Consider the following 22908-nt stretch of genomic DNA (forward strand, 5'->3'; position numbering starts at 1 on the left):
ACAGGACTTAGAACCAATACCAGGTAGAGAACCCAACAGGACCGAGCCACACCAGGTAGAGAACCCAACAGGACCTAGAACCCACACATTTCTAACTAGTTGCCTGACCTCTGAAGTTGCCTGACCACTGACTAGGTGTCTGACCTCTGACTAGGTGTCTGACCTCCGACTAGGTGTCTGACCTCCCGACTAGGTGTCTGACCTCCGACTAGGTGTCTGACCAGGTGTCTGACCTCCGACTAGGTGTCTGACCTCCGACTAGGTGTCTGACCTCCGACTAGGTGTCTGACCTCCGACTAGGTGTCTGACCTCCGACTAGGTGTCTGACCTCCGACTAGGTGTCTGACCTCCGACTAGGTGTCTGACCTCTGACTAGTTGTCTGACCTCTGACTAGTTGTCTGACTAGTTGTCTGACCTCTGACTAGTTGTCTGACTAGGTGTCTGACCTCCGACTAGGTGTCTGACCTCCGACTAGGTGTCTGACCTCCGACTAGGTGTCTGACCTCTGACTAGTTGTCTGACCTCTGACTAGTTGTCTGACCTCTGACTAGCTGTCTGACTAGTTGTCTGACCTCCTACTAGCTGTCTGACTAGTTGCCTGACCTCTGACTAGGTGTCTGACCTCTGACTAGTTGTCTGACCTCTGACTAGTTGTCTGACCTCTGACTAGTTGTCTGACCTCTGACTAGGTGTCTGACCTCCGACTAGGTGTCTGACCTCCGACTAGGTGTCTGACCTCCGACTAGGTGTCTGACCTCCGACTAGGTGTCTGACCTCCGACTAGGTGTCTGACCTCCGACTAGGTGTCTGACCTCTGACTAGTTGTCTGACCTCTGACTAGCTGTCTGACTAGTTGTCTGACCTCCTACTAGCTGTCTGACTAGTTGCCTGACCTCTGACTAGGTTTCTGACCTCTGACTAGGTGTCTGACCTCTGACTAGTTGTCTGACCTCTGACTAGTTGTCTGACTAGTTGTCTGACCTCTGACTAGTTGTCTGACCTCTGACTAGTTGTCTGACCTCTGACTAGTTGTCTGACCTCTGACTAGTTGTCTGACTAGGTGTCTGACCTATGACTAGTTGTCTGACTAGTTGTCTGACCTCTGACTAGTTGTCTGACCTCTGACTAGTTGTCTGACCTCTGACTAGGTGTCTGACCTCTGACTAGTTGTCTGACTAGTTGTCTGACCTCTGACTAGTTGTCTGACTAGTTGTCTGACCTCTGACTAGGTGTCTGACCTCTGACTAGTTGTCTGACTAGTTGTCTGACCTCTGACTAGTTGTCTGACCTCTGACTAGTTGCCTCACCTTTGACTAGTTGTCTGACTAGTTGTCTGACCTCTGACTAGTTGTCTGACTAGTTGTCTGATTCCTTCTCCCGTAGCGGACAGTGTGCTCGACCTCTCCAAGCGGAACTCTGCCAGCTCGGCCTCCACGTCACCCACCATTCACAAAGCCTCAGGGTGAGTGTCTCTCCTCTCATTGGTCCATAATGTCCATACTAGCACGATACTTAGTATGCATAGCCAATAGATGCCGTCGTTACTATTTACCATGCATTGACAATACAATATTTCACTATTTAGCCTGTACCGCAAAACCACGACATAATTCAGAGTAGTGGGACAGTGTTAGGTGGTCTGTCTCAGTAGACTGTCTAGTGGTGGATGTAGTGGGACAGTGTTAGGTGGTCTGTATCAGTAGACTGTCTAGTGGTGGATGTAGTGGGACAGTGTTAGGTGGTCTGTATCAGTAGACTGTCTGTCTAGTGGTGGATGTATTGGGACAGTGTTAGGTGGTCTGTATCAGTAGACTGTCTGTCTAGTGGTGGATGTAGTGGGACAGTGTTAGGTGGTCTGTATCAGTAGACTGTCTGTCTAGTGGTGGATGTAGTGGGACAGTGTTAGGTGGTCTGTATCAGTAGACTGTCTGTCTAGTGGTGGATGTAGTGGGACAGTGTTAGATGGTCTGTATCAGTAGTCTGTCTGTCTAGTGGTGGATGTAGTGGGACAGTGTTAGGTGGTCTGTACCAGTAGACTGTCTAGTGGTGGATGTAGTGGGACAGTGTTAGGTGGTCTGTATCAGTAGACTGTCTGTCTAGTGGTGGATGTAGTGGGACAGTGTTAGGTGGTCTGTATCAGTAGTCTGTCTGTCTAGTGGTGGATGTAGTGGGACAGTGTTAGGTGGTCTGTACCAGTAGACTGTCTAGTGGTGGATGTAGTGGGACAGTGTTAGGTGGTCTGTATCAGTAGACTGTCTGTCTAGTGGTGGATGTAGTGGGACAGTGTTAGGTGGTCTGTATCAGTAGACTGTCTGTCTAGTGGTGGATGTAGTGGGACAGTGTTCGGTGGTCTGTATCAGTAGACTGTCTAGTGGTGGATGTAGTGGGACAGTGTTAGGTGGTCTGTACCAGTAGACTGTCTAGTGGTGGATGTAGTGGGACAGTGTTAGGTGGTCTGTATCAGTAGACTGTCTGTCTAGTGGTGGATGTAGTGGGACAGTGTTAGGTGGTCTGTATCAGTAGACTGTCTAGTGGTGGATGTAGTAGGACAGTGTTAGGTGGTCTGTACCGGTAGACTGTCTGTCTAGTGGTGGATGTAGTGGGACAGTGTTAGGTGGTCTGTATCAGTAGACTGTCTAGTGGTGGATGTAGTAGGACAGTGTTAGGTGGTCTGTACCAGTAGACTGTCTGTCTAGTGGTGGATGTAGTGGGACAGTGTTAGGTGGTCTGTATCCGTAGACTGTCTGTCTAGTGGTGGATGTAGTGGGACAGTGTTAGGTGGTCTGTATCAGTAGACTGTCTAGTGGTGGATGTAGTGGGACAGTGTTAGATGGTCTGTATCAGTAGACTGTCTAGTGGTGGATGTAGTGGGACAGTGTTAGGTGGTCTGTATCAGTAGACTGTCTGTCTAGTGGTGGATGTAGTGGGACAGTGTTAGGTGGTCTGTATCAGTAGACTGTCTAGTGGTGGATGTAGTGGGACAGTGTTAGGTGGTCTGTACCAGTAGACTGTCTAGTGGTGGATGTAGTGGGACAGTGTTAGATGGTCTGTACCAGTAGACTGTCTGTCTAGTGGTGGATGTAGTGGGACAGTGTTAGGTGGTCTGTACCAGTAGACTGTCTAGTGGTGGATGTAGTGGGACAGTGTTAGGTGGTCTGTATCAGTAGACTGTCTAGTGGTGGATGTAGTGGGACAGTGTTAGGTGGTCTGTATCAGTAGACTGTCTGTCTAGTGGTGGATGTAGTGGGACAGTGTTAGGTGGTCTGTATCAGTAGACTGTCTAGTGGTGGATGTAGTGGGACAGTGTTAGGTGGTCTGTATCAGTAGACTGTCTGTGTAGTGGTGGATGTAGTGGGACAGTGTTAGGTGGTCTGTATCAGTAGACTGTCTAGTGGTGGATGTAGTAGGACAGTGTTAGGTGGTCTGTACCGGTAGACTGTCTGTCTAGTGGTGGATGTAGTGGGACAGTGTTAGGTGGTCTGTACCGATAGACTGTCTGTCTAGTGGTGGATGTAGTGGGACAGTGTTAGGTGGTCTGTATCAGTAGACTGTCTAGTGGTGGATGTAGTGGGACAGTGTTAGGTGGTCTGTAGACTGTCTAGTGGTGGATGTAGACTGTCTGTCAGTAGACTGGTGGTGGATGTAGTGGGACAGTGTTAGATGGTCTGTATCAGTAGACTGTCTGTCTAGTGGTGGATGTAGTGGGACAGTGTTAGATGGTCTGTATCAGTAGACTGTCTGTCTAGTGGTGGATGTAGTGGGACAGTGTTAGGTGGTCTGTATCAGTAGACTGTCTGTCTAGTGGTGGATGTAGTGGGACAGTGTTAGGTGGTCTGTATCAGTAGACTGTCTGTCTAGTGGTGGATGTAGTAGGACAGTGTTAGATGGTCTGTATCAGTAGACTGTCTAGTGGTGGATGTAGTAGGACAGTGTTAGGTGGTCTGTACCGGTAGACTGTCTGTCTAGTGGTGGATATAGTGGGACAGTGTTAGGTGGTCTGTACCGATAGACTGTCTGTCTAGTGGTGGATGTAGTGGGACAGTGTTAGGTGGTCTGTATCAGTAGACTGTCTAGTGGTGGATGTAGTGGGACAGTGTTAGATGGTCTGTATCAGTAGACTGTCTCGTGGTGGATGTAGTGGGACAGTGTTAGGTGGTCTGTATCAGTAGACTGTCTAGTGGTGGATGTAGTGGGACAGTGTTAGGTGGTCTGTATCAGTAGACTGTCTGTCTAGTGGTGGATGTAGTGGGACAGTGTTAGATGGTCTGTATCAGTAGACTGTCTGTCTAGTGGTGGATGTAGTGGGACAGTGTTAGGTGGTCTGTATCAGTAGACTGTCTGTCTAGTGGTGGATGTAGTGGGACAGTGTTAGGTGGTCTGTATCGGTAGACTGTCTGTCTAGTGGTGGATGTAGTGGGACAGTGTTAGATGGTCTGTATCAGTAGACTGTCTAGTGGTGGATGTAGTGGGACAGTGTTAGATGGTCTGTACCAGTAGACTGTCTGTCTAGTGGTGGATGTAGTGGGACAGTGTTAGGTGGTCTGTATCAGTAGACTGTCTAGTGGTGGATGTAGTGGGACAGTGTTAGGTGGTCTGTATCAGTAGACTGTCTGTCTAGTGGTGGATGTAGTGGGACAGTGTTAGGTGGTCTGTATCAGTAGACTGTCTAGTGGTGGATGTAGTGGGACAGTGTTAGGTGGTCTGTATCAGTAGACTGTCTGTGTAGTGGTGGATGTAGTGGGACAGTGTTAGGTGGTCTGTATCAGTAGACTGTCTGTCTAGTGGTGGATGTAGTGGGACAGTGTTAGGTGGTCTGTATCAGTAGACTGTCTGTCTAGTGGTGGATGTAGTGGGACAGTGTTAGGTGGTCTGTATCAGTAGACTGTCTGTCTAGTGGTGGATGTAGTGGGACAGTGTTAGGTGGTCTGTATCAGTAGACTGTCTGTCTAGTGGTGGATGTAGTGGGACAGTGTTAGGTGGTCTGTACCAGTAGACTGTCTAGTGGTGGATGTAGTGGGACAGTGTTAGGTGGTCTGTATCAGTAGACTGTCTGTCTAGTGGTGGATGTATTGGGACAGTGTTAGGTGGTCTGTATCAGTAGACTGTCTGTCTAGTGGTGGATGTAGTGGGACAGTGTTAGGTGGTCTGTACCAGTAGACTGTCTGTCTAGTGGTGGATGTAGTGGGACAGTGTTAGGTGGTCTGTATCAGTAGACTGTCTAGTGGTGGATGTAGTGGGACAGTGTTAGGTGGTCTGTACCAGTAGACTGTCTGTCTAGTGGTGGATGTATTGGGACAGTGTTAGGTGGTCTGTATCAGTAGACTGTCTGTCTAGTGGTGGATGTAGTGGGACAGTGTTAGGTGGTCTGTACCAGTAGACTGTCTGTCTAGTGGTGGATGTAGTGGGACAGTTAGGTGTTAGTGGTCTGTATCAGTAGTCTGTCTGTCTAGTGGTGGATGTAGTGGGACAGTGTTAGGTGGTCTGTACCAGTAGACTGTCTAGTGGTGGATGTAGTGGGACAGTGTTAGGTGGTCTGTATCAGTAGACTGTCTGTCTAGTGGTGGATGTAGTGGGACAGTGTTAGGTGGTCTGTATCAGTAGTCTGTCTGTCTAGTGGTGGATGTAGTGGGACAGTGTTAGGTGGTCTGTACCAGTAGACTGTCTAGTGGTGGATGTAGTGGGACAGTGTTAGGTGGTCTGTATCAGTAGACTGTCTGTCTAGTGGTGGATGTAGTGGGACAGTGTTAGGTGGTCTGTATCAGTAGACTGTCTGTCTAGTGGTGGATGTAGTGGGACAGTGTTAGGTGGTCTGTATCAGTAGACTGTCTAGTGGTGGATGTAGTGGGACAGTGTTAGGTGGTCTGTACCAGTAGACTGTCTAGTGGTGGATGTAGTGGGACAGTGTTAGGTGGTCTGTATCAGTAGACTGTCTGTCTAGTGGTGGATGTAGTGGGACAGTGTTAGGTGGTCTGTATCAGTAGACTGTCTAGTGGTGGATGTAGTAGGACAGTGTTAGGTGGTCTGTACCGGTAGACTGTCTGTCTAGTGGTGGATGTAGTGGGACAGTGTTAGGTGGTCTGTATCAGTAGACTGTCTAGTGGTGGATGTAGTAGGACAGTGTTAGGTGGTCTGTACCGGTAGACTGTCTGTCTAGTGGTGGATATAGTGGGACAGTGTTAGGTGGTCTGTACCGATAGACTGTCTGTCTAGTGGTGGATGTAGTGGGACAGTGTTAGGTGGTCTGTATCAGTAGACTGTCTAGTGGTGGATGTAGTGGGACAGTGTTAGATGGTCTGTATCAGTAGACTGTCTCGTGGTGGATGTAGTGGGACAGTGTTAGGTGGTCTGTATCAGTAGACTGTCTGTCTAGTGGTGGATGTAGTGGGACAGTGTTAGATGGTCTGTATCAGTAGACTGTCTAGTGGTGGATGTAGTGGGACAGTGTTAGATGGTCTGTACCAGTAGACTGTCTGTCTAGTGGTGGATGTAGTGGGACAGTGTTAGGTGGTCTGTATCAGTAGACTGTCTAGTGGTGGATGTAGTGGGACAGTGTTAGGTGGTCTGTATCAGTAGACTGTCTAGTGGTGGATGTAGTGGGACAGTGTTAGGTGGTCTGTATCAGTAGACTGTCTGTCTAGTGGTGGATGTAGTGGGACAGTGTTAGGTGGTCTGTATCAGTAGACTGTCTAGTGGTGGATGTAGTGGGACAGTGTTAGGTGGTCTGTATCAGTAGACTGTCTGTGTAGTGGTGGATGTAGTGGGACAGTGTTAGGTGGTCTGTATCAGTAGACTGTCTAGTGGTGGATGTAGTAGGACAGTGTTAGGTGGTCTGTACCGGTAGACTGTCTGTCTAGTGGTGGATGTAGTGGGACAGTGTTAGGTGGTCTGTACCGATAGACTGTCTGTCTAGTGGTGGATGTAGTGGGACAGTGTTAGGTGGTCTGTATCAGTAGACTGTCTAGTGGTGGATGTAGTGGGACAGTGTTAGATGGTCTGTATCAGTAGACTGTCTAGTGGTGGATGTGTGGGACAGTGTTAGGTGGTCTGTATCAGTAGACTGTCTAGTGGTGGATGTAGTGGGACAGTGTTAGGTGGTCTGTATCAGTAGACTGTCTGTCTAGTGGTGGATGTAGTGGGACAGTGTTAGATGGTCTGTATCAGTAGACTGTCTAGTGGTGGATGTAGTGGGACAGTGTTAGGTGGTCTGTATCAGTAGACTGTCTGTCTAGTGGTGGATGTAGTGGGACAGTGTTAGGTGGTCTGTATCAGTAGACTGTCTGTCTAGTGGTGGATGTAGTGGGACAGTGTTAGGTGGTCTGTATCGGTAGACTGTCTGTCTAGTGGTGGATGTAGTGGGACAGTGTTAGATGGTCTGTATCAGTAGACTGTCTAGTGGTGGATGTAGTGGGACAGTGTTAGATGGTCTGTACCAGTAGACTGTCTGTCTAGTGGTGGATGTAGTGGGACAGTGTTAGGTGGTCTGTATCAGTAGACTGTCTAGTGGTGGATGTAGTAGGACAGTGTTAGGTGGTCTGTACCGGTAGACTGTCTGTCTAGTGGTGGATGTAGTGGGACAGTGTTAGGTGGTCTGTACCGTAGACTGTCTGTCTAGTGGTGGATGTAGTGGGACAGTGTTAGGTGGTCTGTATCAGTAGACTGTCTGTCTAGTGGTGGATGTAGTGGGACAGTGTTAGATGGTCTGTATCAGTAGACTGTCTAGTGGTGGATGTAGTGGGACAGTGTTAGGTGGTCTGTATCAGTAGACTGTCTGTCTAGTGGTGGATGTAGTGGGACAGTGTTAGATGGTCTGTATCAGTAGACTGTCTAGTGGTGGATGTAGTGGGACAGTGTTAGGTGGTCTGTACCAGTAGACTGTCTGTCTAGTGGTGGATGTAGTGGGACAGTGTTAGGTGGTCTGTATCAGTAGACTGTCTAGTGGTGGATGTAGTGGGACAGTGTTAGGTGGTCTGTATCAGTAGACTGTCTAGTGGTGGATGTAGTGGGACAGTGTTAGGTGGTCTGTATCAGTAGACTGTCTGTCTAGTGGTGGATGTAGTGGGACAGTGTTAGGTGGTCTGTATCAGTAGACTGTCTAGTGGTGGATGTAGTGGGACAGTGTTAGGTGGTCTGTATCAGTAGACTGTCTAGTGGTGGATGTAGTGGGACAGTGTTAGGTGGTCTGTATCAGTAGACTGTCTGTCTAGTGGTGGATGTAGTGGGACAGTGTTAGGTGGTCTGTATCAGTAGACTGTCTGTCTAGTGGTGGATGTAGTGGGACAGTGTTAGGTGGTCTGTATCAGTAGACTGTCTGTCTAGTGGTGGATGTAGTGGGACAGTGTTAGGTGGTCTGTATCAGTAGACTGTCTGTCTAGTGGTGGATGTAGTGGGACAGTGTTAGGTGGTCTGTATCAGTAGACTGTCTGTCTAGTGGTGGATGTAGTGGGACAGTGTTAGGTGGTCTGTATCAGTAGACTGTCTAGTGGTGGATGTAGTGGGACAGTGTTAGATGGTCTGTATCAGTAGACTGTCTAGTGGTGGATGTAGTGGGACAGTGTTAGGTGGTCTGTATCAGTAGACTGTCTAGTGGTGGATGTAGTGGGACAGTGTTAGATGGTCTGTATCAGTAGACTGTCTGTCTAGTGGTGGATGTAGTGGGACAGTGTTAGATGGTCTGTATCAGTAGACTGTCTAGTGGTGGATGTAGTGGGACAGTGTTAGGTGGTCTGTATCAGTAGACTGTCTGTCTAGTGGTGGATGTAGTGGGACAGTGTTAGGTGGTCTGTATCAGTAGACTGTCTGTCTAGTGGTGGATGTAGTGGGACAGTGTTAGGTGGTCTGTATCAGTAGACTGTCTGTCTAGTGGTGGATGTAGTGGGACAGTGTTAGATGGTCTGTATCAGTAGACTGTCTAGTGGTGGATGTAGTGGGACAGTGTTAGGTGGTCTGTATCAGTAGACTGTCTGTCTAGTGGTGGATGTAGTGGGACAGTGTTAGGTGGTCTGTATCAGTAGTCTGTCTAGTGGTGGATGTAGTGGGACAGTGTTAGGTGGTCTGTATCAGTAGACTGTCTGTCTAGTGGTGGATGTAGTGGGACAGTGTTAGGTGGTCTGTATCAGTAGACTGTCTGTCTAGTGGTGGATGTAGTGGGACAGTGTTAGATGGTCTGTATCAGTAGACTGTCTGTCTAGTGGTGGATGTAGTGGGACAGTGTTTGGTGGTCTGTATCAGTAGACTGTCTGTCTAGTGGTGGATGTAGTGGGACAGTGTTAGGTGGTCTGTACCAGTAGACTGTCTAGTGGTGGATGTAGTGGGACAGTGTTAGGTGGTCTGTATCAGTAGACTGTCTGTCTAGTGGTGGATGTAGTGGGACAGTGTTAGGTGGTCTGTATCAGTAGACTGTCTGTCTAGTGGTGGATGTAGTGGGACAGTGTTAGGTGGTCTGTATCAGTAGACTGTCTGTCTAGTGGTGGATGTAGTGGGACAGTGTTAGGTGGTCTGTATCAGTAGACTGTCTGTCTAGTGGTGGATGTAGTGGGACAGTGTTAGGTGGTCTGTATCAGTAGACTGTCTGTCTAGTGGTGGATGTAGTGGGACAGTGTTAGGTGGTCTGTATCAGTAGACTGTCTGTCTAGTGGTGGATGTAGTGGGACAGTGTTAGGTGGTCTGTATCAGTAGACTGTCTGTCTAGTGGTGGATGTAGTGGGACAGTGTTAGGTGGTCTGTATCAGTAGACTGTCTAGTGGTGGATGTAGTGGGACAGTGTTAGGTGGTCTGTATCAGTAGACTGTCTAGTGGTGGATGTAGTGGGACAGTGTTAGGTGGTCTGTATCAGTAGACTGTCTGTCTAGTGGTGGATGTAGTGGGACAGTGTTAGGTGGTCTGTATCAGTAGACTGTCTAGTGGTGGATGTAGTGGGACAGTGTTAGGTGGTCTGTACCAGTAGACTGTCTAGTGGTGGATGTAGTGGGACAGTGTTAGGTGGTCTGTATCAGTAGACTGTCTAGTGGTGGATGTAGTAGGACAGTGTTAGGTGGTCTGTACCGGTAGACTGTCTGTCTAGTGGTGGATATAGTGGGACAGTGTTAGGTGGTCTGTACCGATAGACTGTCTGTCTAGTGGTGGATGTAGTGGGACAGTGTTAGGTGGTCTGTATCAGTAGACTGTCTAGTGGTGGATGTAGTGGGACAGTGTTAGATGGTCTGTATCAGTAGACTGTCTCGTGGTGGATGTAGTGGGACAGTGTTAGGTGGTCTGTATCAGTAGACTGTCTGTCTAGTGGTGGATGTAGTGGGACAGTGTTAGATGGTCTGTATCAGTAGACTGTCTAGTGGTGGATGTAGTGGGACAGTGTTAGATGGTCTGTACCAGTAGACTGTCTGTCTAGTGGTGGATGTAGTGGGACAGTGTTAGGTGGTCTGTATCAGTAGACTGTCTAGTGGTGGATGTAGTGGGACAGTGTTAGGTGGTCTGTATCAGTAGACTGTCTAGTGGTGGATGTAGTGGGACAGTGTTAGGTGGTCTGTATCAGTAGACTGTCTGTCTAGTGGTGGATGTAGTGGGACAGTGTTAGGTGGTCTGTATCAGTAGACTGTCTAGTGGTGGATGTAGTGGGACAGTGTTAGGTGGTCTGTATCAGTAGACTGTCTAGTGGTGGATGTAGTGGGACAGTGTTAGGTGGTCTGTATCAGTAGACTGTCTGTGTAGTGGTGGATGTAGTGGGACAGTGTTAGGTGGTCTGTATCAGTAGACTGTCTGTCTAGTGGTGGATGTAGTGGGACAGTGTTAGGTGGTCTGTATCAGTAGACTGTCTGTCTAGTGGTGGATGTAGTGGGACAGTGTTAGGTGGTCTGTATCAGTAGACTGTCTGTCTAGTGGTGGATGTAGTGGGACAGTGTTAGGTGGTCTGTATCAGTAGACTGTCTAGTGGTGGATGTAGTGGGACAGTGTTAGATGGTCTGTATCAGTAGACTGTCTAGTGGTGGATGTAGTGGGACAGTGTTAGGTGGTCTGTATCAGTAGACTGTCTAGTGGTGGATGTAGTGGGACAGTGTTAGATGGTCTGTATCAGTAGACTGTCTGTCTAGTGGTGGATGTAGTGGGACAGTGTTAGATGGTCTGTATCAGTAGACTGTCTAGTGGTGGATGTAGTGGGACAGTGTTAGGTGGTCTGTATCAGTAGACTGTCTGTCTAGTGGTGGATGTAGTGGGACAGTGTTAGGTGGTCTGTATCAGTAGACTGTCTAGTGGTGGATGTAGTGGGACAGTGTTAGGTGGTCTGTATCAGTAGACTGTCTAGTGGTGGATGTAGTGGGACAGTGTTAGGTGGTCTGTATCAGTAGACTGTCTGTCTAGTGGTGGATGTAGTGGGACAGTGTTAGGTGGTCTGTATCAGTAGACTGTCTAGTGGTGGATGTAGTGGGACAGTGTTAGGTGGTCTGTACCAGTAGACTGTCTGTCTAGTGGTGGATGTAGTGGGACAGTGTTAGGTGGTCTGTATCAGTAGACTGTCTAGTGGTGGATGTAGTAGGACAGTGTTAGGTGGTCTGTACCGGTAGACTGTCTGTAGTGGTGGATGTAGTGGGACAGTGTTAGGTGGTCTGTACCGATAGACTGTCTGTCTAGTGGTGGATGTAGTGGGACAGTGTTAGGTGGTCTGTATCAGTAGACTGTCTAGTGGTGGATGTAGTGGGACAGTGTTAGATGGTCTGTATCAGTAGACTGTCTAGTGGTGGATGTGGGACAGTGTTAGGTGGTCTGTATCAGTAGACTGTCTGTCTAGTGGTGGATGTAGTGGGACAGTGTTAGATGGTCTGTATCAGTAGACTGTCTAGTGGTGGATGTAGTGGGACAGTGTTAGATGGTCTGTACCAGTAGACTGTCTGTCTAGTGGTGGATGTAGTGGGACAGTGTTAGGTGGTCTGTATCAGTAGACTGTCTAGTGGTGGATGTAGTGGGACAGTGTTAGGTGGTCTGTATCAGTAGACTGTCTAGTGGTGGATGTAGTGGGACAGTGTTAGGTGGTCTGTATCAGTAGACTGTCTGTCTAGTGGTGGATGTAGTGGGACAGTGTTAGGTGGTCTGTATCAGTAGACTGTCTAGTGGTGGATGTAGTGGGACAGTGTTAGGTGGTCTGTATCAGTAGACTGTCTGTGTAGTGGTGGATGTAGTGGGACAGTGTTAGGTGGTCTGTATCAGTAGACTGTCTGTGTAGTGGTGGATGTAGTGGGACAGTGTTAGGTGGTCTGTATCAGTAGACTGTCTGTCTAGTGGTGGATGTAGTGGGACAGTGTTAGGTGGTCTGTATCAGTAGACTGTCTGTCTAGTGGTGGATGTAGTGGGACAGTGTTAGGTGGTCTGTATCAGTAGACTGTCTGTCTAGTGGTGGATGTAGTGGGACAGTGTTAGGTGGTCTGTATCAGTAGACTGTCTGTCTAGTGGTGGATGTAGTGGGACAGTGTTAGGTGGTCTGTATCAGTAGACTGTCTAGTGGTGGATGTAGTGGGACAGTGTTAGGTGGTCTGTATCAGTAGACTGTCTAGTGGTGGATGTAGTGGGACAGTGTTAGGTGGTCTGTATCAGTAGACTGTCTAGTGGTGGATGTAGTGGGACAGTGTTAGATGGTCTGGTGGTCTGTAGTCAGTGTTAGACTGTCTGTCTAGTGGTGGATGTAGTGGGACAGTGTTAGGTGGTCTGTATCAGTAGACTGTCTGTCTAGTGGTGGATGCAGTGGGACAGTGTTAGGTGGTCTGTATCAGTAGACTGTCTAGTGGTGGATGTAGTGGGACAGTGTTAGGTGGTCTGTACCAGTAGACTGTCTGTCTAGTGGTGGATGTAGTGGGACAGTGTTAGGTGGTCTGTACCAGTAGACTGTCTAGTGGTGGATGTAGTGGGACAGTGTTAGATGGTCTGTACCAGTAGACTGTCTGTCTAGTGGTGGATGTAGTGGGACAGTGTTAGGTGGTCTGTACCAGTAGACTGTCTAGTGGTGGATGTAGTGGGACAGTGTTAGATGGTCTGTATCAGTAGACTGTCTGTCTAGTGGTGGATGTAGTGGGACAGTGTTAGGTGGTCTGTATCAGTAGACTGTCTGTCTAGTGGTGGATGTAGTGGGACAGTGTTAGGTGGTCTGTATCAGTAGACTGTCTGTCTAGTGGTGGATGTAGTGGGACAGTGTTAGGTGGTCTGTATCAGTAGACTGTCTGTCTAGTGGTGGATGTAGTGGGACAGTGTTAGGTGGTCTGTATCAGTAGACTGTCTGTCTAGTGGTGGATGTAGTGGGACAGTGTTTGGTGGTCTGTATCAGTAGACTGTCTGTCTAGTGGTGGATGTAGTGGGACAGTGTTAGGTGGTCTGTACCAGTAGACTGTCTAGTGGTGGATGTAGTGGGACAGTGTTAGGTGGTCTGTATCAGTAGACTGTCTGTCTAGTGGTGGATGTAGTGGGACAGTGTTAGGTGGTCTGTATCAGTAGACTGTCTGTCTAGTGGTGGATGTAGTGGGACAGTGTTAGGTGGTCTGTATCAGTAGACTGTCTGTCTAGTGGTGGATGTAGTGGGACAGTGTTAGGTGGTCTGTATCAGTAGACTGTCTGTCTAGTGGTGGATGTAGTGGGACAGTGTTAGGTGGTCTGTATCAGTAGACTGTCTGTCTAGTGGTGGATGTAGTGGGACAGTGTTAGGTGGTCTGTATCAGTAGACTGTCTGTCTAGTGGTGGATGTAGTGGGACAGTGTTAGGTGGTCTGTATCAGTAGACTGTCTGTCTAGTGGTGGATGTAGTGGGACAGTGTTAGATGGTCTGTATCAGTAGTCTGTCTGTCTAGTGGTGGATGTAGTGGGACAGTGTTAGGTGGTCTGTACCAGTAGACTGTCTAGTGGTGGATGTAGTGGGACAGTGTTAGGTGGTCTGTATCAGTAGACTGTCTGTCTAGTGGTGGATGTAGTGGGACAGTGTTAGGTGGTCTGTATCAGTAGACTGTCTAGTGGTGGATGTAGTGGGACAGTGTTAGGTGGTCTGTACCAGTAGACTGTCTAGTGGTGGATGTAGTGGGACAGTGTTAGGTGGTCTGTATCAGTAGACTGTCTAGTGGTGGATGTAGTGGGACAGTGTTAGGTGGTCTGTATCAGTAGACTGTCTAGTGGTGGATGTAGTGGGACAGTGTTAGGTGGTCTGTACCGGTAGACTGTCTGTCTAGTGGTGGATGTAGTGGGACAGTGTTAGGTGGTCTGTATCAGTAGACTGTCTAGTGGTGGATGTAGTAGGACAGTGTTAGGTGGTCTGTACCAGTAGACTGTCTGTCTAGTGGTGGATGTAGTGGGACAGTGTTAGGTGGTCTGTACCGATAGACTGTCTGTCTAGTGGTGGATGTAGTGGGACAGTGTTAGGTGGTCTGTATCAGTAGACTGTCTAGTGGTGGATGTAGTGGGACAGTGTTAGATGGTCTGTATCAGTAGACTGTCTAGTGGTGGATGTAGTGGGACAGTGTTAGGTGGTCTGTATCAGTAGACTGTCTGTCTAGTGGTGGATGGTGGGACAGTGTTAGATGGTCTGTATCAGTAGACTGTCTAGTGGTGGATGTAGTGGGACAGTGTTAGATGGTCTGTACCAGTAGACTGTCTGTCTAGTGGTGGATGTAGTGGGACAGTGTTAGGTGGTCTGTATCAGTAGACTGTCTAGTGGTGGATGTAGTGGGACAGTGTTAGGTGGTCTGTATCAGTAGACTGTCTAGTGGTGGATGTAGTGGGACAGTGTTAGGTGGTCTGTATCAGTAGACTGTCTGTCTAGTGGTGGATGTAGTGGGACAGTGTTAGGTGGTCTGTATCAGTAGACTGTCTAGTGGTGGATGTAGTGGGACAGTGTTAGGTGGTCTGTATCAGTAGACTGTCTGTCTAGTGGTGGATGTAGTGGGACAGTGTTAGGTGGTCTGTATCAGTAGACTGTCTAGTGGTGGATGTAGTGGGACAGTGTTAGGTGGTCTGTACCAGTAGACTGTCTGTCTAGTGGTGGATGTAGTGGGACAGTGTTAGGTGGTCTGTATCAGTAGACTGTCTGTCTAGTGGTGGATGTAGTGGGACAGTGTTAGGTGGTCTGTATCAGTAGACTGTCTAGTGGTGGATGTAGTGGGACAGTGTTAGGTGGTCTGTATCAGTAGACTGTCTAGTGGTGGATGTAGTGGGACAGTGTTAGGTGGTCTGTATCAGTAGACTGTCTAGTGGTGGATGTAGTGGGACAGTGTTAGATGGTCTGTATCAGTAGACTGTCTGTCTAGTGGTGGATGTAGTGGGACAGTGTTAGATGGTCTGTATCAGTAGACTGTCTAGTGGTGGATGTAGTGGGACAGTGTTAGGTGGTCTGTATCAGTAGACTGTCTGTCTAGTGGTGGATGTAGTGGGACAGTGTTAGGTGGTCTGTATCAGTAGACTGTCTGTCTAGTGGTGGATGTAGTGGGACAGTGTTAGGTGGTCTGTATCGGTAGACTGTCTGTCTAGTGGTGGATGTAGTGGGACAGTGTTAGATGGTCTGTATCAGTAGACTGTCTAGTGGTGGATGTAGTGGGACAGTGTTAGATGGTCTGTACCAGTAGACTGTCTGTCTAGTGGTGGATGTAGTGGGACAGTGTTAGGTGGTCTGTATCAGTAGACTGTCTAGTGGTGGATGTAGTGGGACAGTGTTAGGTGGTCTGTATCAGTAGACTGTCTAGTGGTGGATGTAGTGGGACAGTGTTAGGTGGTCTGTATCAGTAGACTGTCTGTCTAGTGGTGGATGTAGTGGGACAGTGTTAGGTGGTCTGTATCAGTAGACTGTCTAGTGGTGGATGTAGTAGGACAGTGTTAGGTGGTCTGTATCAGTAGACTGTCTGTCTAGTGGTGGATGTAGTGGGACAGTGTTAGGTGGTCTGTATCAGTAGACTGTCTAGTGGTGGATGTAGTAGGACAGTGTTAGGTGGTCTGTACCAGTAGACTGTCTGTCTAGTGGTGGATGTAGTGGGACAGTGTTAGGTGGTCTGTACCGATAGACTGTCTGTCTAGTGGTGGATGTAGTGGGACAGTGTTAGGTGGTCTGTATCAGTAGACTGTCTGTCTAGTGGTGGATGTAGTGGGACAGTGTTAGATGGTCTGTATCAGTAGACTGTCTAGTGGTGGATGTAGTGGGACAGTGTTAGGTGGTCTGTATCAGTAGACTGTCTGTCTAGTGGTGGATGTAGTGGGACAGTGTTAGATGGTCTGTATCAGTAGACTGTCTAGTGGTGGATGTAGTGGGACAGTGTTAGATGGTCTGTACCAGTAGACTGTCTGTCTAGTGGTGGATGTAGTGGGACAGTGTTAGGTGGTCTGTCAGTAGACTGTCTAGTGGTGGATGTAGTGGGACAGTGTTAGGTGGTCTGTATCAGTAGACTGTCTGTCTAGTGGTGGATGTAGTGGGACAGTGTTAGGTGGTCTGTATCAGTAGACTGTCTAGTGGTGGATGTAGTGGGACAGTGTTAGGTGGTCTGTATCAGTAGACTGTCTAGTGGTGGATGTAGTGGGACAGTGTTAGGTGGTCTGTATCAGTAGACTGTCTGTCTAGTGGTGGATGTAGTGGGACAGTGTTAGGTGGTCTGTATCAGTAGACTGTCTGTGTAGTGGTGGATGTAGTGGGACAGTGTTAGGTGGTCTGTATCAGTAGACTGTCTGTCTAGTGGTGGATGTAGTGGGACAGTGTTAGGTGGTCTGTATCAGTAGACTGTCTGTCTAGTGGTGGATGTAGTGGGACAGTGTTAGGTGGTCTGTATCAGTAGACTGTCTGTCTAGTGGTGGATGTAGTGGGACAGTGTTAGGTGGTCTGTATCAGTAGACTGTCTGTCTAGTGGTGGATGTAGTGGGACAGTGTTAGGTGGTCTGTATCAGTAGACTGTCTAGTGGTGGATGTAGTGGGACAGTGTTAGATGGTCTGTATCAGTAGACTGTCTAGTGGTGGATGTAGTGGGACAGTGTTAGGTGGTCTGTATCAGTAGACTGTCTAGTGGTGGATGTAGTGGGACAGTGTTAGGTGGTCTGTATCAGTAGACTGTCTGTCTAGTGGTGGATGTAGTGGGACAGTGTTAGATGGTCTGTATCAGTAGACTGTCTAGTGGTGGATGTAGTGGGACAGTGTTAGGTGGTCTGTATCAGTAGACTGTCTGTCTAGTGGTGGATGTAGTGGGACAGTGTTAGGTGGTCTGTATCAGTAGACTGTCTGTCTAGTGGTGGATGTAGTGGGACAGTGTTAGGTGGTCTGTATCAGTAGACTGTCTGTCTAGTGGTGGATGTAGTGGGACAGTGTTAGATGGTCTGTATCAGTAGACTGTCTAGTGGTGGATGTAGTGGGACAGTGTTAGATGGTCTGTACCAGTAGACTGTCTGTCTAGTGGTGGATGTAGTGGGACAGTGTTAGGTGGTCTGTATCAGTAGACTGTCTAGTGGTGGATGTAGTGGGACAGTGTTAGGTGGTCTGTATCAGTAGACTGTCTAGTGGTGGATGTAGTGGGACAGTGTTAGGTGGTCTGTATCAGTAGACTGTCTGTCTAGTGGTGGATGTAGTGGGACAGTGTTAGGTGGTCTGTATCAGTAGACTGTCTAGTGGTGGATGTAGTAGGACAGTGTTAGGTGGTCTGTATCAGTAGACTGTCTGTCTAGTGGTGGATGTAGTGGGACAGTGTTAGGTGGTCTGTATCAGTAGACTGTCTAGTGGTGGATGTAGTAGGACAGTGTTAGGTGGTCTGTACCAGTAGACTGTCTGTCTAGTGGTGGATGTAGTGGGACAGTGTTAGGTGGTCTGTACCGATAGACTGTCTGTCTAGTGGTGGATGTAGTGGGACAGTGTTAGGTGGTCTGTATCAGTAGACTGTCTAGTGGTGGATGTAGTGGGACAGTGTTAGATGGTCTGACAGTAGACTGTCTAGTGGTGGATGTAGTGGGACAGTGTTAGGTGGTCTGTATCAGTAGACTGTCTGTCTAGTGGTGGATGTAGTGGGACAGTGTTAGATGGTCTGTATCAGTAGACTGTCTAGTGGTGGATGTAGTGGGACAGTGTTAGATGGTCTGTACCAGTAGACTGTCTGTCTAGTGGTGGATGTAGTGGGACAGTGTTAGGTGGTCTGTATCAGTAGACTGTCTAGTGGTGGATGTAGTGGGACAGTGTTAGGTGGTCTGTATCAGTAGACTGTCTAGTGGTGGATGTAGTGGGACAGTGTTAGGTGGTCTGTATCAGTAGACTGTCTGTCTAGTGGTGGATGTAGTGGGACAGTGTTAGGTGGTCTGTATCAGTAGACTGTCTAGTGGTGGATGTAGTGGGACAGTGTTAGGTGGTCTGTATCAGTAGACTGTCTAGTGGTGGATGTAGTGGGACAGTGTTAGGTGGTCTGTATCAGTAGACTGTCTGTGTAGTGGTGGATGTAGTGGGACAGTGTTAGGTGGTCTGTATCAGTAGACTGTCTGTCTAGTGGTGGATGTAGTGGGACAGTGTTAGGTGGTCTGTATCAGTAGACTGTCTGTCTAGTGGTGGATGTAGTGGGACAGTGTTAGGTGGTCTGTATCAGTAGACTGTCTAGTGGTGGATGTAGTGGGACAGTGTTAGGTGGTCTGTATCAGTAGACTGTCTGTCTAGTGGTGGATGTAGTGGGACAGTGTTAGGTGGTCTGTATCAGTAGACTGTCTAGTGGTGGATGTAGTGGGACAGTGTTAGGTGGTCTGTATCAGTAGACTGTCTGTCTAGTGGTGGATGTAGTGGGACAGTGTTAGGTGGTCTGTATCAGTAGACTGTCTGTCTAGTGGTGGATGTAGTGGGACAGTGTTAGGTGGTCTGTATCAGTAGACTGTCTAGTGGTGGATGTAGTGGGACAGTGTTAGATGGTCTGTATCAGTAGACTGTCTAGTGGTGGATGTAGTGGGACAGTGTTAGGTGGTCTGTATCAGTAGACTGTCTAGTGGTGGATGTAGTGGAACAGTGTTAGATGGTCTGTATCAGTAGACTGTCTGTCTAGTGGTGGATGTAGTGGGACAGTGTTAGATGGTCTGTATCAGTAGACTGTCTAGTGGTGGATGTAGTGGGACAGTGTTAGGTGGTCTGTATCAGTAGACTGTCTGTCTAGTGGTGGATGTAGTGGGACAGTGTTAGGTGGTCTGTATCAGTAGACTGTCTGTCTAGTGGTGGATGTAGTGGGACAGTGTTAGGTGGTCTGTATCAGTAGACTGTCTGTCTAGTGGTGGATGTAGTGGGACAGTGTTAGATGGTCTGTATCAGTAGACTGTCTAGTGGTGGATGTAGTGGGACAGTGTTAGGTGGTCTGTACCAGTAGACTGTCTGTCTAGTGGTGGATGTAGTGGGACAGTGTTAGGTGGTCTGTATCAGTAGACTGTCTAGTGGTGGATGTAGTGGGACAGTGTTAGGTGGTCTGTATCAGTAGACTGTCTAGTGGTGGATGTAGTGGGACAGTGTTAGGTGGTCTGTATCAGTAGACTGTCTGTCTAGTGGTGGATGTAGTGGGACAGTGTTAGGTGGTCTGTATCAGTAGACTGTCTAGTGGTGGATGTAGTAGGACAGTGTTAGGTGGTCTGTATCAGTAGACTGTCTGTCTAGTGGTGGATGTAGTGGGACAGTGTTAGGTGGTCTGTATCAGTAGACTGTCTAGTGGTGGATGTAGTAGGACAGTGTTAGGTGGTCTGGTAGACTGTCTGTCTAGTGGTGGATGTAGTGGGACAGTGTTAGGTGGTCTGTACCAGTAGACTGTCTGTCTAGTGGTGGATGTAGTGGGACAGTGTTAGGTGGTCTGTATCAGTAGACTGTCTAGTGGTGGATGTAGTGGGACAGTGTTAGTGGTCTGTATCAGTAGACTGTCTAGTGGTGGATGTAGTGGGACAGTGTTAGGTGGTCTGTATCAGTAGACTGTCTGTCTAGTGGTGGATGTAGTGGGACAGTGTTAGATGGTCTGTATCAGTAGACTGTCTAGTGGTGGATGTAGTGGGACAGTGTTAGATGGTCTGTACCAGTAGACTGTCTGTCTAGTGGTGGATGTAGTGGGACAGTGTTAGGTGGTCTGTATCAGTAGACTGTCTAGTGGTGGATGTAGTGGGACAGTGTTAGGTGGTCTGTATCAGTAGACTGTCTAGTGGTGGATGTAGTGGGACAGTGTTAGGTGGTCTGTATCAGTAGACTGTCTGTCTAGTGGTGGATGTAGTGGGACAGTGTTAGGTGGTCTGTATCAGTAGACTGTCTAGTGGTGGATGTAGTGGGACAGTGTTAGGTGGTCTGTATCAGTAGACTGTCTAGTGGTGGATGTAGTGGGACAGTGTTAGGTGGTCTGTATCAGTAGACTGTCTGTGTAGTGGTCGATGTAGTGGGACAGTGTTAGGTGGTCTGTATCAGTAGACTGTCTGTCTAGTGGTGGATGTAGTGGGACAGTGTTAGGTGGTCTGTATCAGTAGACTGTCTGTCTAGTGGTGGATGTAGTGGGACAGTGTTAGGTGGTCTGTATCAGTAGACTGTCTAGTGGTGGATGTAGTGGGACAGTGTTAGATGGTCTGTATCAGTAGACTGTCTGTCTAGTGGTGGATGTAGTGGGACAGTGTTAGATGGTCTGTATCAGTAGACTGTCTAGTGGTGGATGTAGTGGGACAGTGTTAGGTGGTCTGTATCAGTAGACTGTCTGTCTAGTGGTGGATGTAGTGGGACAGTGTTAGGTGGTCTGTATCAGTAGACTGTCTGTCTAGTGGTGGATGTAGTGGGACAGTGTTAGGTGGTCTGTATCGGTAGACTGTCTGTCTAGTGGTGGATGTAGTGGGACAGTGTTAGATGGTCTGTATCAGTAGACTGTCTAGTGGTGGATGTAGTGGGACAGTGTTAGATGGTCTGTACCAGTAGACTGTCTGTCTAGTGGTGGATGTAGTGGGACAGTGTTAGGTGGTCTGTACCAGTAGACTGTCTCGTGGTGGATGTAGTGGGACAGTGTTAGATGGTCTGTATCAGTAGACTGTCTAGTGGTGGATGTAGTGGGACAGTGTTAGGTGGTCTGTATCAGTAGACTGTCTAGTGGTGGATGTAGTGGGACAGTGTTAGGTGGTCTGTATCAGTCGACTGTCTAGTGGTGGATGTAGTGGGACAGTGTTAGGTGGTCTGTACCGGTAGACTGTCTGTCTAGTGGTGGATGTAGTGGGACAGTGTTAGGTGGTCTGTACCAGTAGACTGTCTAGTGGTGGATGTAGTAGGACAGTGTTAGGTGGTCTGTATCAGTAGACTGTCTGTCTAGTGGTGGATGTAGTGGGACAGTGTTAGGTGGTCTGTACCAGATAGACTGTCTGTCTAGTGGTGGATGTAGTGGGACAGTGTTAGGTGGTCTGTATCAGTAGACTGTCTAGTGGTGGATGTAGTGGACAGTGTTAGATGGTCTGTATCAGTAGACTGTCTAGTGGTGGATGTAGTGGGACAGTGTTAGGTGGTCTGTATCAGTAGACTGTCTGTCTAGTGGTGGATGTAGTGGGACAGTGTTAGATGGTCTGTATCAGTAGACTGTCTAGTGGTGGATGTAGTGGGACAGTGTTAGATGGTCTGTACCAGTAGACTGTCTGTCTAGTGGTGGATGTAGTGGGACAGTGTTAGGTGGTCTGTATCAGTAGACTGTCTAGTGGTGGATGTAGTGGGACAGTGTTAGGTGGTCTGTATCAGTAGACTGTCTAGTGGTGGATGTAGTGGGACAGTGTTAGGTGGTCTGTATCAGTAGACTGTCTGTCTAGTGGTGGATGTAGTGGGACAGTGTTAGGTGGTCTGTATCAGTAGACTGTCTAGTGGTGGATGTAGTGGGACAGTGTTAGGTGGTCTGTATCAGTAGACTGTCTAGTGGTGGATGTAGTGGGACAGTGTTAGGTGGTCTGTATCAGTAGACTGTCTGTGTAGTGGTGGATGTAGTGGGACAGTGTTAGGTGGTCTGTATCAGTAGACTGTCTGTCTAGTGGTGGATGTAGTGGGACAGTGTTAGGTGGTCTGTATCAGTAGACTGTCTGTCTAGTGGTGGATGTAGTGGGACAGTGTTAGGTGGTCTGTATCAGTAGACTGTCTGTCTAGTGGTGGATGTAGTGGGACAGTGTTAGGTGGTCTGTATCAGTAGACTGTCTGTCTAGTGGTGGATGTAGTGGGACAGTGTTAGGTGGTCTGTATCAGTAGACTGTCTAGTGGTGGATGTAGTGGGACAGTGTTAGGTGGTCTGTATCAGTAGACTGTCTGTCTAGTGGTGGATGTAGTGGGACAGTGTTAGGTGGTCTGTATCAGTAGACTGTCTGTCTAGTGGTGGATGTAGTGGGACAGTGTTAGGTGGTCTGTATCAGTAGACTGTCTAGTGGTGGATGTAGTGGACAGTGTTAGGTGGTCTGTATCAGTAGACTGTCTAGTGGTGGATGTAGTGGGACAGTGTTAGGTGGTCTGTATCAGTAGACTGTCTAGTGGGGGGTAGTGGGACAGTGTTAGGTGGTCTGTATCAGTAGACTGTCTGTCTAGTGGTGGATGTAGTGGGACAGTGTTAGGTGGTCTGTATCAGTAGACTGTCTGTCTCAGTGGGACAGTGTAAGGTGGTATCAGTAGACTGTCTAGTGGGGGATGTAGTGGGACAGTGTTAGGTGGTCTGTATCAGTAGACTGTCTGTCTAGTGGTGGATGTAGTGGGACAGTGTTAGGTGGTCTGTACCAGTAGACTGTCTAGTGGTGGATGTAGTAGACAGTGTTAGGTGGTCTGTATCAGTAGACTGTCTGTCTAGTGGTGGATGTAGTGGGACAGTGTTAGGTGGTCTGTATCAGTAGACTGTCTGTCTAGTGGTGATGTAGTGGGACAGTGTTAGGTGGTCTGTATCAGTAGACTGTCTGTCTAGTGGTGGATGTAGTGGGACAGTGTTAGATGGTCTGTATCAG

At 48.3% G+C, this 22908-nt stretch overlaps 1 protein-coding gene and 1 long non-coding RNA gene across 4 annotated transcripts in view; both read left to right on the top strand.

Moving 5' to 3' along the window:
* The window catches only part of LOC127928829 (ligand-dependent nuclear receptor corepressor-like protein), a 40965-nt gene extending 39430 nt beyond the window's left edge, over positions 1-1535 (top strand). The window contains exon 6 of the mRNA XM_052516258.1: positions 1385-1535. Coding sequence (XP_052372218.1) covers positions 1385-1467 — 83 coding nt within the window. The 3' untranslated portion in view covers positions 1468-1535. The remainder of the gene's footprint in view (positions 1-1384) is intronic.
* Positions 1536-1753: 218 nt separating this feature from the next.
* On the top strand, positions 1754-22438 carry LOC127928828 (uncharacterized). 3 transcript variants are annotated; one of them, XR_008132393.1, is made up of 8 exons: positions 1754-2451; positions 5142-5197; positions 5642-5909; positions 7856-8175; positions 12687-12850; positions 14969-15724; positions 18485-18700; positions 22099-22438. It is a non-coding gene; the product is annotated as an uncharacterized LOC127928828 (long non-coding RNA). The 3 variants fall into 3 exon arrangements; XR_008132391.1 differs by lacking the exons at positions 1754-2451; positions 5142-5197; positions 5642-5909; ... (1 more) ...; positions 18485-18700; positions 22099-22438 and adding exons at positions 2458-2615; positions 3420-3583 and having other exon boundaries at positions 7804-8175; positions 12687-13834; XR_008132392.1 differs by lacking the exons at positions 5142-5197; positions 5642-5909; positions 14969-15724; positions 18485-18700; positions 22099-22438 and having other exon boundaries at positions 12687-13834.
* The last annotated feature ends 470 nt before the right edge of the window (positions 22439-22908 follow it).

This window comes from Oncorhynchus keta, unplaced genomic scaffold (assembly GCF_023373465.1).
Source record: "Oncorhynchus keta strain PuntledgeMale-10-30-2019 unplaced genomic scaffold, Oket_V2 Un_scaffold_4238_pilon_pilon, whole genome shotgun sequence".
Taxonomy (NCBI): domain Eukaryota; kingdom Metazoa; phylum Chordata; class Actinopteri; order Salmoniformes; family Salmonidae; genus Oncorhynchus; species Oncorhynchus keta.